At 42.4% G+C, this 18,976-nt stretch overlaps 1 protein-coding gene and 1 long non-coding RNA gene across 10 annotated transcripts in view; one reads left to right on the plus strand and one right to left on the minus strand.

Annotated features, from left to right (window-relative positions):
• Window positions 1–13,188, minus strand: part of PITPNB (phosphatidylinositol transfer protein beta) — a 64,771-nt gene extending 51,583 nt beyond the window's left edge. For all 5 annotated transcript variants that reach the window (XR_005379346.1, XM_038575523.1, XM_038575521.1 and 2 more), the window contains exons 1-3: window positions 13,057–13,188; window positions 8,558–8,588; window positions 5,226–5,371 (exon numbers count right to left, since the gene is read on the minus strand). Coding sequence is in view for 4 of the 5 variants with exons in the window: in XM_038575523.1 (XP_038431451.1) it covers window positions 5,226–5,371; window positions 8,558–8,588; window positions 13,057–13,076 (197 nt within the window). In the remaining variant the exon portion in view is untranslated. The remainder of the gene's footprint in view (window positions 1–5,225; window positions 5,372–8,557; window positions 8,589–13,056) is intronic.
• Window positions 13,189–13,363: 175 nt separating this feature from the next.
• LOC111092504 overlaps window positions 13,364–18,976 on the plus strand; it is a 69,982-nt gene continuing 64,369 nt past the window's right edge. For all 5 annotated transcript variants that reach the window (XR_005379350.1, XR_005379348.1, XR_005379349.1 and 2 more), the window contains exon 1: window positions 13,364–13,454. This is a non-coding gene — a long non-coding RNA (uncharacterized LOC111092504). The remainder of the gene's footprint in view (window positions 13,455–18,976) is intronic.

The raw sequence follows: 18,976 nt of genomic DNA on the forward strand, positions 1-18,976 counted from the left end.
TCTCCACTCAAGAATGAAATTAGAAAAATAAAATTTATCAATTTCTTGTGTATACTTATTCAACAATGTTCTTTGATGTAAATCATCACACAGAGTTAATCTTTGCATTCTCAGGTGATTTAAACTTTTCATTTTTAAACATGAATGTAACTTTAGTTCCTGGCAAATGACTCTTTTGCTTACAAAAATGAGCTCCTAACTGGAACTCCATGAAATTTTAAAATGATTTTCAATTAAACCTCTGCTGTTTCAACTTTTGGAGAACAAGACCATTCAGGAGTTGGCAAAGCTTTACGAATTCTCCATCATTCAAGGCTGACTAGAGATGGTTAAGATATAATGCTTATGAAGAATAGTAAAAGAACAAAGCTGATTTTTCCCAAGAAAGGAAACAGAAAAAGGACTGGTCATTTGCCAGGAACTAAAGTTACATTCATGTTTAAAAATCTCAGGAGAGCTTCAAATTTTTCTCTGAAATAACCATCTCAAAGGTTGCAACACATTTCCTTGCCTTGCTTCAGAATTCAAAGAATCTGAATGTTGTCCTCTCCCCCTCATTCACTATTAAGTATACATTAAACATCCTAAAGAAACACATTCAATCTTTTATGGTAAATGGAGTGTGAGACAAATATGTACACATGAAATACATGATCAGATGTCAAAATGAGTAGACGGGACAAAAAGGGATGGAGTTTAGGAAAGAATAAAAGTAGTCAAGGAAAGCCTCTGCCCAGGACATAGCTGAACTGTGTGTGGGAAACTGAGGTCATAGGCAATGCCACATCACAAGAAGAAAAGAACCTACCGGGGCTGAACATGGCACTTCTAGAGGACAATGAAGAGTCAGGCTTGCTTAGAGCCAATAGTTTTTATTCTGGACATTTGTAACAACTGGAGAGACCTAGACAATCTTGAGTAGCCTCTTAAGTTTAACTTTATCCTGGAAGATGATTTGAGACTAAAGACTATATAAGAACATGGGACACGATGAAATCCATGGTCTTGGAAGAATTTCTCTGTAAACTCCTTTGGCATTAACTTTAGAAAATGGAAAATAACCCTTCTACAGGGCTCAGCAGTAGAGCAAAATAATTACAAGAGCAGGTTCCTAGAGTCACCACGCCTGCCTGGGTTCATGGCCTACCTCTCCCATCAAGAGGAGTGACACAGGGGTCAGTCACTTAAGCCTTTCTGGACCTTCATTTCCTCACTAGAAAAGGTTGCTGTGGGGAATCACTGAGCTCCCACCTAGAGCATGTAGGGTGACCAGCACGCAGTAAGAACACAGTCAGGACTAAATCCTCTGCTTAGAATTACCATGGGTGACTATTTACTCTAAGTTATCAAAGAATATAGAAAGAATCTCATTATCCTGTAAGATTATCTGAGATTCAAAGGGGGGAAAAAGTCCCTTCTGATGGTCACTAAATTATGGGCTATCTAATACCTTGCCAAGATTATTTCTCAATATTCTGGTTAAGATGAAGTGTATCTTACATCAAGAAGGGTTTGGTGAAATGGGAAAGCATATTGGCCAGAGAATCCAGAGATGTTGATTCCACTGGGTAAAGCGGACCTCAGAAGTCAAGTATCTCAAATGTACAATAAGGTGCTGATGTCCTCAGGTAACAAATTTAGCCAGACAAGTGTGCAATTCTATTGCCGCTATACAATGATAGTGGGCACAGCACTAGAAGTTACCCAATGGAGCATGTGCTGAAATGGGGAACATATATTACTGGACACAAACTTAACTTCTTGAGAGAGAAAGTTCTAAAACTCTCTAGGAACTGTGGGTAGCTCTACAACATGCTGAGCATGCAGGATGCCCTTGCAGGATACTGACATCTGATAGGCTGTGCTGCCAGCCTTGTGTCATGTTTGCTATCTTTTCTATGGCACAGTGAAGGCCTCGGTACTCAAAGCTAAATTATTCTTTGCCCTTCCATAATTTAGTTATTCTGTGCCTGTTGTGCATTGATGCCTTTGAGCATGTGGACATCTGACTGCCTTGCCCTGTGACTGTTCCCTCCCCTAGACTACAGCAATAGTCAGTCCTGGTTTTTGTTTTTATTACCAGACAGGTTTCTGGTTGTTCTTCACTACTATCAGAAAGTACGCTACGTGACACACTCCTGAGATCCATTAGTGCCATTCTCTTTCCTTTGTTCCTTTCCTGTCTCAGGCTTCTCCACGCTCTATCCACAGCAGCCATATTTGTGATAAAGCCAGTGTTCCATGGGCATCAAACAGCCCTTACCATCCAATCAAACCACCTCCCCTCCGTTCTCATGGGACACGTGTGCTCATCAGGTCCTGAGTGCTTGTTGTCAGGGGCTTGGGACTGCCTACTTGTGATCAAAAGAGCATGGGATTAGAACCCAGAGAATCTAGGTCACAGTCACCATTTTGTCACTTACTAGCTGTGTGACTTTGGGTAAACATGCACTTTAGTGTCCTCTTAGGTACAACATGTACATTGCCTATTTTTCAGACTGCAATGAGGAGTAAATGAGTGAATGACAGGGTGAAACCAAAGGGTACTGGGAATGATTTCAGCTCCTTCTAGAAATGAAGAAGCCATGAGAACACTGGGAGGCTGGCCTCCAGAGAGTCACGGTTTTCCTTTATTTAATCTATTAAAAGCCCAAGAGGAATTCTGAACCTCATCCCCAAATAAGCTCTTCAGAACAATAACATGCCTTGAATTAACCATATTTATATAGCCCTTTCCACTTTAGAGAAAAATCTAAAATCAGCTAAATCAGATGTCTCAAAGTATTTATCATTTTTTCTAATTAAACAAAAATACAGAAAAGTAAAAAAAAAAAAAAAAAAAAAAAAAGAAAAAGAAAAAGTTAAATCACCCATAATCCCACCACCAAGAGAAAAACATTAACATTTTAATGAATCTCTTTCTAGGCCTTTTTTCTGATTAGTTTTTAAAAATACATGTAATGGGGGCGCCTGGGTGGCTTGGTTAAACATCTGCCTTCAACTCAGGTCAGATCCCAGGGTCCTGGGATTGAGCCCTGCATCAGCTCCCTGCTCCTCAAAGAGCCTGCTTCTCCCTCTCCCTCTGCCTACTGCTCCCCCTGCTTGTACACATGCTTGCGCTCTAATAAATAAAATCTCAAAAGAATTTAAAAAATACATGTAATGTATTGCCTACTTTATTTACATATGCATTTAGCAACTAATCTTTTCCATGTAATGATATATCAAACATTCCCCCAATTTCCAACTCTCAGTTTTCAAATGAAGGGTGTTTTGAATATATTTCACAATTATTCACATATGGACATCATACACCAACAGAAAGTTTTAAAAATCAAACTTTTCTGGTTAATTCTAGAATCTCCAGAGAGAGTTAAATGTTTACAATAAAAAAAAGTTTTATGCATTAGTAAAATTCAATTAATGAATAAATGTAAAATACTAAAAAATAAAACTAAGTACAAGAAAATCAATACTATGTAGATCATACCATTTAGAATGCCACATTTTTCTTTCAACTGACATTTTTTTTAGATATACTTAGGGTGCTAACAAATGAAAGGAACCATGAATAAAGCAATCTCTATGGATAACTGATTGATCAGAATTATTGCCTTCATTCAAACCTGGATCAGAAACAAAGAAACCCTGTGTTCTAGGAGGAAAAAAAAACAAAACCCCACAATAAAATTCAGGATTCTATAAAGTGAGAACCTACCTTATATTCATGTGTCAGTATAAACCAAGCAGTGGTCTTAAATTAAAAAAACAAGAAACAGACTGATCATGACAGCTCATCTACAACTTTAAGAAGCTCTACAAAAACACGGATGTCACTCATTTCAATATGAAGACAATAAAGGCAAGAAAGACCAGAGATCCCTCCTACTTTTAATAAATTAGGGAGACTACTGACAAAAATGGACTCTTAAAAACAATTACTGATCTTTTGCTCTTGGACAAATACTGGTATGCATTTTCTGTTTTAAAATATTTATGCCATGGGCCTAGGTGGCTCAGTCAGTTAAGCATCAGACTCTTGAATTTTGGCTACAGTCATGACTTCAGTGTTGCAAGATGAAGCCCTATGTCGGACTCCATGCTCAGCGAAAAGCCTGCCTGAGATTCTCTTTCTCCTCCTCTACCCTTCCCCCCTACTCGCTCACTTGCTCTCTCCAAAACAAATAAATAAGTAAAATAATTTTTAAAAAAATATTTAAGCCAAAGATAGAGATTAGAGAGCCAAACTTTGGAGAACATAGCGAAAAAAAAAAAAAAACTTTAATAAACCAAAGAGATAAAAACAATGAACAAAAGGTTTCAAGTCACATAAGAAATTTAAATGCTCTACTAATAGGAAAACTCATTCAACTTCACTTATAAAGCAACGCAAATTTAAATAAGACTATTTTTGCACATCAAACTGGCAAGAAAATGGGAGAGAAATATGGAAAATGAACACTACCAAACTCTTGGAGGGCAATCTGGAAGTAGTATCAAAATTTTAAATGAGTATGTCCTTGCAGCAAAATCCCACTTTTATACATTTCTCCTAGAGAAAGAGTAACCTAAGGCATGAAGACATGTACAACCACGTTCACAGAAATATTTGTAACCTGCAGAAAGGAAAATATTTTTAACACCTAAACTGGCTTATCATTTAGAGAATGATTAAGTCACCTATGCTTTATTCACACTAGGAAATGTCACTCAGCCTTAAAAAGAAGAACATGGACATTAAATAATACCACAGCAGGGTGTTCACAATGTGAAAAACAAAACCAACTTCAGATCCCTATGTATGGTAGGGTCTCGTTTGTTACAGAAAACAAAAAATGACACAAGTGATAGAGCTGTATGTTTGTTTTTAAAAATTTATTTGCATATGTACAGAAAATGATCCAGAAGGAGAAACTGTTTCTAGTGTTTCTCCCTAGGGTTATGGCTATATGACAGCAAGAGACAGGGACTAAATTTTTACTTTATAACCTTCCCTGTTGTTTGAATTTTTAATAAGCAGTTATATCACTTTTATAATTTAAAAATAACTGGGGGGGGTTCTCTCAAAAAATTTAAATGTAACATACTGTCACAGTAAAATTTAAAAAGTACTTCAGCACATAACTCAGGAAGTTAGGGATTTACCTGCTCAAAAAGTAACATGGAGAACTAAAGCATCATCTTCAACAGAATTACTAAGCATCAGATGTGAACAATCAGCTTACCTCTTTAGGTGATAGATTTTGTGTGTATATTGTCCCTTTTCTCCATCCTTCTCATAAGGTTCATTTTTTAAGACTTCAATTCCTTCTCCACCACCAGTTTCATTCTTACTAGCTTCTGCAACAGAGTAAAGCTGCCCAACCTGATACTGGAATTTCAGAGCACAGAATTTCATTAAACCAGTAGTACCTGCAGAAATTTCCTATGCTAAAATCTTACCATGTGTGATATAGAAAAGCTTATCCAAACCAATCAGCACATTTGTTTCATATGAAAACATGACTCAAACTAGAAATTAGTATGTTTAGGAAGACTAACCACCAGAGGATCATAGAGGAAACTTTATAATATTTTATGAGATTTCCATTATTTGAGAAAACTCCTAGCTTAAAGAAAACTCCATACATAGCCTTAGTATGTACTATCCACTTACCAAGAAAACATATTAATGATGCTTGGCCCAACACTTTTGTATAAAAATACATTTGTGTTTTCCACAGCACTTTCACATCTATTTTAGCCCATTTAATTTCACAAAATTCTGGAAAAATTGGGACGCCTGGGTGGCTCAGTGGTAGAGCATCTGCCTTTAGCTCAGGGTGTGATCCCGGGATCCGGGACTGAGTCCCGCATCAGGCTCCTTGCAGGGAGCCTGCTTCTCCTCTCTCTGCCTAGGTCTCTGTCTCTCTCTGTGTGTCTCTCATGAATAAATAAAATCTTAAAAAAAAAAAAAAGAATTCTGGAAAAAAGGTATGAAAGGAATATAATTGTTATTCTGCCAATTAAGAAAACTAAGCAACCAGAATACCAATGTCAATGATAAAGAGGAGGTATATAAAACTAATAGTAAAGCCTGAAAATACAAAGAACCATTCCAGTCCACATTTTAGTAGACCTCTGGAGTCTTTTTTTTAACATGACATCTGTCTGATGTGCCCAATTTAGCCCTTGTCCACCTCAAGAGAAGTGGTATTGGGCACCCAGGATCAAAACTGTTTATTGTAAAGTTCTCCAGTAAAAAGAAACTGTTTTTGAAATATTTTAAGTACACAAGAATTACTATAAAAGGCAAGAAAATGTTGGCAGTGGTTTCTATTTCATTTTAAAGTGACCCAGAATTCTCAATGGCCTAGACCAATACCTGTGAGCAGACAATATTGTTCTGTGCCAATGAGGAGCTGCTAACTTCCAACAAATAATAAAAAGCAAAGTTCTCATGTTCTAATTTGTTCTAGTGACTCAACCATGACACTGTCTCCAATCTCTTAAAATTTGGCTAGATTTCTTCCTCCTGGTGAGGACAGCCTGAAGAAATACTTTTGTTTTCAAGCATGTTTTCAAAGAAAAGCTATCTCTAAAAATGAATCATTCAAAATAAACATTTGAGACAAAAAAATACAGGTAGTTATAAGCTCAGTAAATATTCATACCTAAAAAGGCCATGTGGATATGACACAATCTTATAGGATAATTTAAATACACACGAACTCAATCACTCAATTTGGGTTTAGGAAGCTAGAACCAAACACATTTCTTAAAAGCAATAAAAATAATTTCTGTAGGGATTTTAGAGTGCAGAGAGGATGTATTTGTTTTCTGGTTTTTGTGATACCACACCAGAGTTAGTCTAGTAATGCTACAATCTTTAAGTCCTTTAAAATGTACTTTTCAACACGGTCATATATATTTTTTTAAATGGGATTAAAATGTCTCTAAATCAAAAGGTAAATTTAATCTCGGTCAGGAACAGAGTAACAGAACTTTACAAAGAAACAACCAAACAACAGCATCCAAAAAAAAATGTTATTAATGAATTGGTATTTTGTGACATGCCACTGGCCTTTCATTCTCATTTTTAAGACTAATTTAGAGACAGAAGTCATGTTTAGTAAGCCTGAAGAGAAGAAAAAGTTGAGATTATTTTCATTGACAACACCAACACTCAAAGATTTCAACAAGTTGATCCAACAAACTGAAACCAAAAGAAAAAATTTAACAAAAACAAATGTCAATTTCCACATTCAAGTTCAAACAATCAATTGCACAAGTAAAGCACAGGGGTGTCTGGATTGCCTTGAATATTTTAATACAGGGAAACCTCAGGCACTACTGAGATATATACAGCTATGTTCAAGTCTACTTTAAACTGTGCCAGACAGCTACTCATTTTTAGTTCCTGCATTTTATTATTTTTTTTCCCTTTCTGTCTTCTGTCAGCTGTCACTTCTTAGGTTATCAGTTTGTTTTGTCCCACTTCCAATTTACTGCTTCTAATCTACTGTCAGCTCCAGGAAAACCAGATAACTGAGCAAGTACAAACTGTGTGCAAATTATAAAACGACCCAGCAGGCTTTGTGGGGTTTGCTACACATTTCTCAGTTTCTCTGCTTTTATCCTCCTTCCTGCCCATACCACAGAGAGCTGTAACTGAAGGACACACAAGTTCTGAGCAGGTAGCGTATTTCTTTATTATATGCAGATCAAAGGAAACAATAATCTCTGTAAGAGACCATGTCTGTAATACTGTTTTCATTTGAGAGCAACAACTATAACACAAGGGGTAGTGAGACCATCTGGTGAGAAAGTCTAGAGGTCATGTTATACTAGGCCAAATGAACGTGCTGGGACTGTTTAACCCTGTGACCTCATGTAGAGAAGATGGAACAAAAGAACTTGGGGGGAGGAGAGAGAATGGCCAAGAGAAAAAATGAAGGGCTACCATACGCCAGACAGAATAGGCTTATTTCTCACTGCACAAGTGGGAGGAACTGTAAACAGCAAACATTATAGGAAAGCAAGTTTTGGCTTAAAGACAAATGTTTAAAATATCCAACAGTAAACTAGACTGTTTCTCTAAAGAGCAAGTTACTTAGCCTTAAAGTGCTTACTTTGAAGCTGGAACCTTCTTTCTCTGGGATATGGTAGCCAGAATTCCTGACTGGATAGATTAAACTACCTTCTTTAGAGCCTTCTGAAACAAGTGAGTGTAACAGAATTCATTTACAATGAATTATCTGTAATACCTCAAATTATTTTGTCACATAAAATGGAATGTAAAGGTAAGTAAACACAACCGAAGTATGACTTTAGATTAACACATTGAAATATGGGCAGCCCTGGTGGCTCAGCGGTTTAGTGCTGCCTTCAGCCCAGGGTGTGATCCTGGAGTCGAGTCCCACATCGGGCTCCCTGCATGGAGCCTGCTTCTCCCTCTGCCTGTGTCTCTGCCTCTCTCTCTCTGTGTGTTTCTCATGAATAAATAAATAAAATCTTTAAGAAAATATATTGAAATAAATGGTGTTGATAAAATAATACAGAAACAAGCAAGACTTACCTCCTGAACAGAACATGGCAAAACCACACGGCTAAAACGACAAAAGAAAAAAATACATCATAGATGAAATATTTTGTTTTAAAACATAGCTCTCTACACTTAGAAGAACTTTTGCTTAAATCCAATGACAGCAAAATACAAGGATGTCATTGTCTTTGCAATGCCTATGGCTCTAAATAAGAATTTTTAAACTGGGGAAATAAAACTACCATTTGTGGGTCTCAATGATCACTTCCATAAGTGTCCTCATTGTACCAGGACCCCCAAAACGCAGTTGCAGACATTCTTGGAGGAAAAAAGGAACAAGAGAAAACTCATCACTGAAAATTGCAGGGTACTGAATATATTATTTTTAGACTGGTCAGGTTGCCCTCATGAAATTTTTAGTATGATTTCATTCACCGTCTATATACTATATGTTTTGTTTTATGATACTTCTCACAGAATATGTTTTGCATCTCATGAATGAATGCTTCCAAAAATTGTTCCCCACTACCCAATTATTCCTGTTTTATTAAGATATCCCTTAGATGTAACAAGGAAAAACTTTATCAAAGGAACTACTTTGAACCTTAGAAATAAAACCTGTTCTAGGGCAGACTCAACACAAGGTCAACTGGTGTTTGATCTTGTCCAAGACTTTGTTACCAAACAAAAGACTGAATGGAGGCATAATGCTCCATATAGTCCCAAAAAAGATTAAATTATTCTATATCACAATATTGTACTTTATCACCAGATTTTTATAGACAAGTACCTTTGCCTATCTCCAGCATAAACTCTGAAAATCCCTGAATATCAACTATCTCATGATAATAGCTGATGTCCAAGACTGCAATTTCTTTTTTTGGCCTGGTCTTTCTCAGACTTTTCCGTGCTAACCATTAAGGTACCATGCCAGCGTCATGTAAAATTTCATTTTAACGGTCTATTAAAAGGAGGGGAAAAAAATCCCACATCATCTTGATTTTCATTTTGTAGAAAATTCCCAATAGTTTTTCCTCATCCCACCTTGTCTTCAGCTGCACTGTCCACCCACCCCTCTTTCCCTATTCTCAAACATTTATGCTTGAGTCCTTGATTTCCAACTTGTGTAAAACACGCCTCTTGTTATTCTCCCCTCCTTCACTATCAGGGGTCACTCATCACTGGTTGTCTTTCTGATAATGGTCACCTCAAGACAATAAACATTCTCAAACATCCTGATTACTGTTCCAATAAAAAATAAAATTATACAAAAACCCTCTCATAACCCTAATGCTTTTAATTGTCTCCTCAGAGCACACATTAACTTGCTCACTGTCTCAGTAACAGAAAATAAACTGGGGCCAAGAGGGTGTGGTGGGGGGTAGGGGCAGACTAAGATACAGGTTGAGAGCATATTCTAGAAGATAAAGATATAGACAGAGATATATAGGTTAGGAGCATATATTCAGGACCTGGAATGCAGTGATAAAAAATCTATTTATTAGGCAACAAGAAATCCGAAAAGGTTGTTCCAAAAGGCAAGTGACATGACTATAGCTAATCAAAAGAAGTCATCTGTAGCTGGTAAAAAACACTGAGAAACAGGAGTGTGGGGAAAAGCCATCTGTGGAGACACTGACCTAGGGTTTACAAAGACCTGAACCAAGACGATGGACTTTAGAGGAAATTGAAGGGAATAGAGAGGAAAGAGTTAAAGACTTCCCGGAACTTTCACAAAACCAAAGAATCACTGCTGAGTAACTTTAACTGCTCACTACTGGAAGATCCCTATTTTTATATAACAACACTTTCAGCGAAACTTATTTCACAAAATCAAAGTGACTGATTAAGGCATTCTGGATGAATGATGAGTCAAATTCTTCAAGATTTACTCAATGAAAAGTAAAAGGAATAGACAGGCTTTGATTGTCTCTTATTCTCAAATCCACATTCAACTTCTCTAACAATTTGAAAATTTTCAAAATTCTCTGAAAATCCTCAGGAAAATAATTTTCCAGATGGAACTAGCAACTATTTCTTTAAAACCAGGACTATACACTAATGGCAACTTCATCTATTGCTTAAGTAACAACTTAAAGGGAACTTCCCCACCCTGAAAAGTCATTTCTAACCTTTCAATTTACGTCATAAACAGATGGCATTTTAAAAGGCAACAAACATTTGCCAAAGTATTTTACAGTTTACCAACATCTTCACATAAGAATGAACTATTCATTGCTCCCAACCAAAAACAATTTTAGAAAGTTGACTTGCAAGTAGGAAGAACCATTTTTTTCATTCAACAACAATGAGCATTTATAGTATGGTGGCCTAGATGCTATGCCAGGTACAAGAAACAAAAACAGCCTCTTTTTTCAATCTCTAAGAGGAGAGGAAAAAAAAAAAAGTCTAGGGAGACATGAAGAGTGAACATCAAGAAATGTAATTTATAACTCCTTAGGGAAAAAAAAAATTACACTTGGGCACATTTCAGCATGTGTAACCTTGGTGCAATTAAATTTTTATAATGAAAGTAATGGTTTCCCAAAAAGTATCTTGTGCAAATTCCCAATGGGAACTGCTTTCCATGACTTAGCTGGATATTCCTCACATAACATAACTGTCAAAAGGATCTACTGAGCACTTAATTCAGTTTTTAGGAGGGAGGAAATAACTCTAATAAAAATGACGAGATCTGTGATGTTAGATGAGCTCTGCAACTTGCTATGTGACTTAAGCCAAGTCAATTTCCTTCTCTCTTGTTTCCTCCATTTGTCTTACTATCTGCCACCTACCTACATTACAAAGATGTCAGAGTAATAAATAGAACTTTCATGATAGGACATATTGTATAAACCACTTGGAAGAAAACCTTTATATAAATCCAGAGTTCAATACCATAAATTTTAACCAAAAATGTGTCTTTTCTCAGGATCCCTGTCACTAATCACAGCTAAAGTTGTGATTTTTCATTAACTTAACAAGTACTTATTGAGCCCTTACTACGTGCCAAGGACTATTCTAAGAATTGGGGATATGGAAGTGAGCAAAATAGACAAATGCATGGAGCTTGGACGTAGTAAGAGAATACATGAAACAAAAAAAAAGTGACTGTATTGCATGTTAGACGGTGATAATTGCTACTGACAAGGATAATGCAGGAAAGGCAAATACCAAATGGCGGGGGTTGCAATTAGGTCTCTAGAGAGGGACTCCCTAAGAAGGTGATACTTACAGACCTGACGGAGGTAGGTTAACGAGATAAAGGAAGAGCACTTCAGAGGAACAGCGAGCAGAAAGGCCCTGCACTGAGCTCCCCGCCCCCCCCCCCCCCCCCCCCCAAGTAATGAAAGAACCATAAGGAAGCTTGAGATTGAAATGGACACGTGCATGTGCAGGGTAGTAAACGCGATCAGTGCTGAACAGAAAATGGTGTTAAGACCTCGTGGGCTACTGTAAGGCCTTTGGTTTTCATTCACAGCGCAAGTCTCTCCGTAGGGTTTCAAGCAGAGAAGTGACAGGAGTAACTTTTTCAAGTTAAGTTTGAGAACACTAAAGATAAGGCGTCTTGAGATAACTAAATCAAGCCAGAATTTACGTTTAAGAATTTAAAGTTGAGAAAAGCACCTGAAAAACCAAAGAACAGGCCACACTAGAAATCCCTAGTTGCCCACAGGATGCTGACGATGGGAACCAGCTGTGACAGCTCAACAATCATGGCTCAACAGATTTCCTGTGACGGTCCCAGTCCCTGCTGGTGGGAAATGCCGTAACTCTTCAATATAAAATCACTCCGTCGGTCTAATGCACCTGAAAGACCCTTCCAGGATTTGACAGGCCACGTATTAACAACTCCTGCTCTCAACCTCGCGAAGAGTGGGGGGAACCCAGTGTTGGCCCCATCTCAAAGATGTGAACACGGAGATCCGAAGCAAGAGTCTCAGAGTCAACCGAGCTGCCCTGGAGAGCGCGGTTTTTCCGAACTTCAGGGCGTTGCGTCCCACCTCCGGCCCCGACACCGAGGCGGTGTGCGGCGGGCAAGTCCATCTTCCGCGGGTTACAGGTAGGCTCCACCCCACACCACACGACAAATCACTGTCAGAGCCGCCGCGCCTCCCCACCCCCGGGCTCCGACTCGGCCCCCGGCTCGCTCCCCGCGGGGGTCTGCGGGTGGGCCCGGCCTGGGGCGGGCGGTGGGGCGGTGGGGGTGGGGAGTGGGGAGAAGGCGGGTCCCAGCGGAAACTCCCGGCCTCGCCTTCCCCAGCCACGCGCTCCGGCCGGACGCAGGCGCCTCCGCCCCGAGGGAGCAGGCGGCGGTGTTGCCACGGCAACGCCAGGGGGCAGGGGCTGGGGGCGCGCAGCTGGAAGGCCTTCCGGGCCGGGGGCGCGGGCCGGGGGGAGGGGGCGCGCGCAGGGAGCGGCCAGCCAGCGGCTCGCTCCTTCCTAGGAACAGCCCGCCCGCCACTCCTCAATCAGTGGGTTTCCCACCACCGCCGCCGCGTAGCCCCGCTCGCGCCCACCGACCCACTCACAATTCCTTAATCAGCACCATCTTCCCGGAACCCCCTCACAGCTGCCGCCGCTACCACCGCCGCCGCCGCCGCCGCTACCGCCCCTCACGGCGCCTGCGCGGCCCCGCCTCCTTGCCCCCCCACGAGCCGCCGCGGCGCCTGCGCGTCCACGCCCTTCCGCCGCGACTCGTCGCGTCAGCGCGCGCGAGGGGCTGGCTCCTCCCCCGCCCCGCGCCCCACCCTGGGCTGGCGGGGCTTGCACTGAGGCTGCGCGGCTGGCGGAGCCGGCGGGAGGGGAGGGGAGGGGCAGCTTCTACTGCGGCTGCGCGCGCCGGGCGCGCGGTCGCTCCGCCCCTTCTCGAGGGAGCCCCGCCCCCCGTCGAGGTCCCTCGGGGCGAGGGTGGCGCCTACGCTCTCCGGTGAGTTTTCCAGTCGGTTGCCTGGAAGCCGTTTCCAGCGAGCGAGCCGCGCTCGAGTTCCTCGCGCTCCTCCTCTCCTTGAGCTCTCGCTCCAGGGTCCGTGTGAGAGACTTGGGGCGGGTGGGGGAGGCCGCGTCGGGCTCCGTGGGACGGAGGCTCACCTGTGCGCGCAGCCCCGGGGCCGCTGCTCCCCGGCTCGGGCCAGCCGAGGCCCCCGCGAGCGCCCGGCGCCCGAGAGCGACCTCACGGGAGGAGCGCCCACCCCTGGCAACGAGCCCCCCCGGGGATGGGGGGACACGGCCCTGGAGAGGGGCCTGGGTGGGAGGAGGCTCGGCAGCCGCAGGAGCACCCAGGCACCCTCCCTCCACGCACTCCCAGGCTGCAGCCTGCCGGGTCCACGGGGCGGGCCTCGGGATGAGTGGGGGCGGGGGGGACCTCGGGATGAGTGGTGGCCGGGAGGGCGGGGAGGACCTCGGGATGAGTGGTGGCTGGGGGGGCGGGGGGGACCTCGGGATGAGTGGTGGCTGGGGGGGCGGGGGGGGACCTCGGGATGAGTGGTGGCTGGGGGGGCGGGGGGGACCTCGGGATGAGTGGTGGCTGGGGGGGCGGGGGGGGACCTCGGGATGAGTGGTGGCTGGGGGGGCGGGGGGGGACCTCGGGATGAGTGGTGGCTGGGAGGGCGGGGAGGACCTCGGGATGAGTGGTGGCTGGGGGGGCGGGGGGGACCTCGGGATGAGTGGTGGCTGGGAGGGCGGGGAGGACCTCGGGATGAGTGGTGGCCGGGGGGGCGGGGGGGACCTCGGGATGAGTGGTGGCTGGGAGGGCGGGGAGGACCTCGGGATGAGTGGTGGCTGGGGGGGGCGGGGGGGGACCTCGGGATGAGTGGTGGCTGGGAGGGCGGGGAGGACCTCGGGATGAGTGGTGGCTGGGGGGGCGGGGGGGGACCTCGGGATGAGTGGTGGCTGGGGGGGCCGGGGGGACCTCGGGATGAGTGGTGGCTGGGGGGGCCGGGGGGACCTCGGGATGAGTGGTGGCTGGGAGGGCGGGGAGGACCTCAGGATGAGTGGTGGCTGGGGGGGCGGGGGGGACCTCGGGATGAGTGGTGGCTGGGAGGGCGGGGAGGACCTCGGGATGAGTGGTGGCCGGGGGGGCGGGGGGGGACCTCGGGATGAGTGGTGGCCGGGGGGGGGCCGGGGGGACCTCGGGATGAGTGGTGGCTGGGGGGGCCGGGGGGACCTCGGGATGAGTGGTGGCTGGCTCGGGGGTGGGCTGCTTACTCGCTCACTCTGCCAGGCACAGTTCTAGGCACCAGGGGTACATCTGGAAACAAAATCACAAAACCCTCAAGGTCCTTGACCTCCCCTGGGAACAAAGCAGTTAGGGTTTGGCTTAGGGATAAGCGCTATTCCATGAATAAGCGAAAAAGGGGCGTGGAGGGGGCAGAGTCATCGAGGGAAGGACTGTGGAGGCCGTGCATGATGGAGCCCGCCGTTAGGATGGCCGGGCCTGAGGGGGGCCGGGCACTCCAGTTCGAGGAAGATAGCCTCCCAAGACAGAATAAGCTTGGAGCATTGGAGGGATGCGAGGAGGGCAGGTGTAGCTAGAACATCTTCAGTGAGGGACAAGGATAAACGGGGACTAAAGAGGTCACCAGGCCACAGTAAAGAATAAGAATTGTATTCTGAGAACTATGGGAAGCTGCTAGAAGATGGTTAGAAGAATAAACCAACGTTTAAAATGTTCGATACAGATCTGCGTGGTGTATCTGGTGCTAGAACACACTTAGTGGAGTTAGGGGCTGCCTCCAAAGTAATAGAAGTGAAACATTTACCAAAATGCTAGAGATATCCTCTAAGGCAGTATCTGGGTATCATTTCTGTGATGTGTGAAGCACTTTGGTAGTTATTATCATGGCTACCATTCAAGGAAATGTGCCCTTTCAGGAGGTTAGAAGCTGGGAGCAGCTTCCATTGATTGGGCACCTGTCTTACGCCAAGTACTGCGCTAGGTAACAGAGATGCCTTATCTCATTTCATCCTTAGAGCAAGGCGATGAGATGAGCATTTTAGCAAGCTTTAGAACGGAAAGAAGATGAGGTTCCCAGAGCCAAATTAAGTGACCTGTACAAAGGTTAACTCAGCCAACTTGTTTAACAGAACCAGGCTTCAAATCTGGATTTTTAAAACTTCAGAATCTGGTCTTTCTACTACACTGACTTTTTTTTTTTTTTTTTAAGAAAAAAAATAGGAAGTTGGGGCTTACAATCTTTATGACAAATAATTCTCAATTATGAGAAGAAGAAGGTTATGGTAAATATAGAAGTTACTTAGAATAAAGAAAGTATGAGTTTGAATGGTATGCCCCTGTTTAGGTGTGTAATATATATATATAGAGAGAGAGAGAGAAGATATTCTTTTTTTTTTTTTAAAGATTTTATTTATTTATTCATGAGAGACACACAGAGAGAGAGGCAGAGACACAGGCAGAGGGAGAAACAGGCTCCATGCAGGGAGACCTTGGACTCGATCCCGGGTTTCCAGGGTCACGCCCTGAACCAAAGGCAGGCACTCAACCGCTGAGCCACCTGGGCTGCCCTATTTTTTAAGGTCTGGAGGTAATATTAATTGCCAAACTTCTATAAGTAGTCATTCTATGTCATCATCTCTCCCGAAATGTTATGCAGGCTGAAAATACAGCTTTGAAAACTTCGTGGATGAATTTGTGGTTGGCATGCTTTATCATTCATTTAGAAAAATTAGGATGTTGGATACATTTCCCTGAAGTCTTCCCTTAAAGTGTTTGTTAATTCCATTGTCTGCATAGCACATTTGAGTTAGCACTCAAATGTTTGTAAAATAGAGTGTGCTAGATGGAGCATAACTCTGAACCAGTATACAGTATGGATATTGTTTCCCTTTGCCATCCAAAGATTCATATTAAAACATTCTGGTGCCCCTGGTTGGCTCAGTCAGTTAAGCATCAGACTCTTGATTTAGCTCAGGTCATGATCTCAAGGTTGGCGGATGGAGTCCGCTTGGGATTTTCTCTCTCCCTTTGCCCCTCATCTCCCTTCTTGCACTCTCGTGCTGTCTTAAAATAATAATAATAACATGTAAAACATTCAATACAAACCACAAGGATAAATTTAGAAAATAACCAGTGTAGACATATTTATTGAGGGAAAGAAACATACTAGTTCAAAATTAGCAAGGTTGATAGAAAACATGAAATCTAGATATTGTGCTTTATATCTACTTAGGAGATAAAAGTGGCAGAATGAGAGAATATTGAAGAGGACAAGAGAGCATCAAAGACATTACCCCAAGATGAGAAAGAAGGACATACAAAGAAAAAGACGATTACAAATAAAAAATAAACTAATGGATTGTGTGGCACATTCTTATTTTAAAACTAAAGATGTTAGATTTTGTGCATTTTTCAAATAAAGACATAACTTATTAGTAACTTTTTATGGATATAGAAAAAAAATCCAACATCTTTTAAGCCTGATGTCTCATTTGTTCTAACTTTCAGCCCTCAACAAAGGTAACCTTTACACACAAGATGTACAATTGAACTTAACTAATTCTACACGCCTTGTATAATCACCAATCTCATTTCTTGTATCATTCTGGAGCAAAGAGCTCATTGTAGTAATAATAATGGTAGATTTATTGAGGCAAATCAAAAGATCTCTGACCATGAGTGATATTTGGAACACATGTCCTCGTTGATAAAGTCCACCTCTGGTCAAAGAAATTCAGGTGTTCTTTCAAATATAATTCAGTTTTCCCCCCTTTTTCTTTTTTTCTTAAAGCAGACATTCTTAACCAAAGGCTTTTTGGTGGGTGTTCTCAGGGAATCTGTGAACTACTGAAATTATATAATTTTATGTCCGTTTTTCTTTGGGAGAGATCTGTAACTTCCATTTGCTTTGCTTAGTCTACATTTTGCCATCCTATTTTACCTTCTTCCCATTCTAGATTATCTTGCTTGAGACTATTTCTATGAAAACTAGAACTATTTCTAAGAATGCTTCAATTTTGTCAAACCTTAGGGCATCGGTCATAATATTATACCATTGCTGGGGACATAGGATTGGGCTTTGCAGTAGAAAACCCTTGGCCTGAATGTAGGCTCTGCCACTTGCTGGCTATATACCTTGAGTAAATTATTTAATCTCTCAGAAACACTATCTATACAAGGAATATCTGTAACAGATTCATGAGGAATAAAAGTTATGAAGTGTATAAAGAATTTACCTGGGGATCCCTGGGTGGCTCAGCGGTTTGACGCCTGTCTTCAGCCCAGGGTGTGATCCTGGAGTCCCGGGATCAAGTCCAGCATCGGACTTCCTGCATAGAGCCTGCTTCTCCCTCTGCCTGTGTCTCTTCCTCGCTCTCTCTCTCTCTCTCTCTCTCTCTCTGTGTGTGTCTCTCATGAATAAGTAAATAAAATCTTTTTTTTTAAAAAAAAGGAATTTATCTCTTATACACAACCTGATACATAATAGGTGTTCAATGGGAATTATTTAAAAGCATATAGCTTTCAGAGAGCAGAACAGTAAATTCATGTATAATTAAATTCCTCCCATCCATCTCCCTTCATCCTTAGAGGTAGCTGCTATCATTAATCACTGTTCATCATAATGCATGAATAAGTATGCATATATGAATACATATTCATATACACATTCATACATGTATTCATACATGTACATATACATATAAATACATATGTATTAATATTCATACATATTCATGTATGTATTCATAAATGACTATAGTAACTTGCCCTTTCACCTGCAGAGCATAATGCAAATTTCTGTTCTATATCATCACCAACATTGGGTATTTCAGATTTTTTCATTTTTTGCTGCTTTTGTTGGTTTTAGAATGCTATCTGGTATATTCACTTGATATTTCCCGGTGGGGTGAGGATCTCCATGCTTACTCTCCATGTTTTTATTTGCTCATTTTCCTAGTTTTTTTTTCTGCTTTTGATGTATAGAAGAATATATACATAGCCATTTTGGATTTGAATTCTGTATTGATTATGTGCAGTTTATATACATTTTTTTTAAGATTTTATTTATTCATGAGAGAGAGAGAGAGGAAAGGCAGAGACACAGGCAGAGAGAGAGGCAAGCTCCATGCAGTGAGCCCGATGTGGGGCTTGATCCTGGGTCTCCAGGATCATGCCCTGGCTGAAAGCGCCGCTAAACTGCTGAGCCACCCAGGCTGCCCTATATACCTTTTCTATCAGTGGATTGCTTTATTACTCTGTTTAGTAGGGTTTCTCAGTCTCTACAGTATTGACATTTTGAGTCAGATTATACTTTGTTGTGGAGACTGTTCTGTGCCTCGTAGGATGTTTAGCAGCATCCCTGACCTCTATCCACTAGATGCCAGTAGCACCTCTCCAGTCACGACAATCAAAAATTTCTCCAGACAGTGCCCAGTGTCCCCTGGCGGGGGGAGGGGGAACCAAATTGCCCCTGATTGAAAACCACTGGTTTATAG

Source organism: Canis lupus, chromosome 26 (genome assembly GCF_011100685.1).
Source record: "Canis lupus familiaris isolate Mischka breed German Shepherd chromosome 26, alternate assembly UU_Cfam_GSD_1.0, whole genome shotgun sequence".
NCBI lineage: Eukaryota > Metazoa > Chordata > Mammalia > Carnivora > Canidae > Canis > Canis lupus.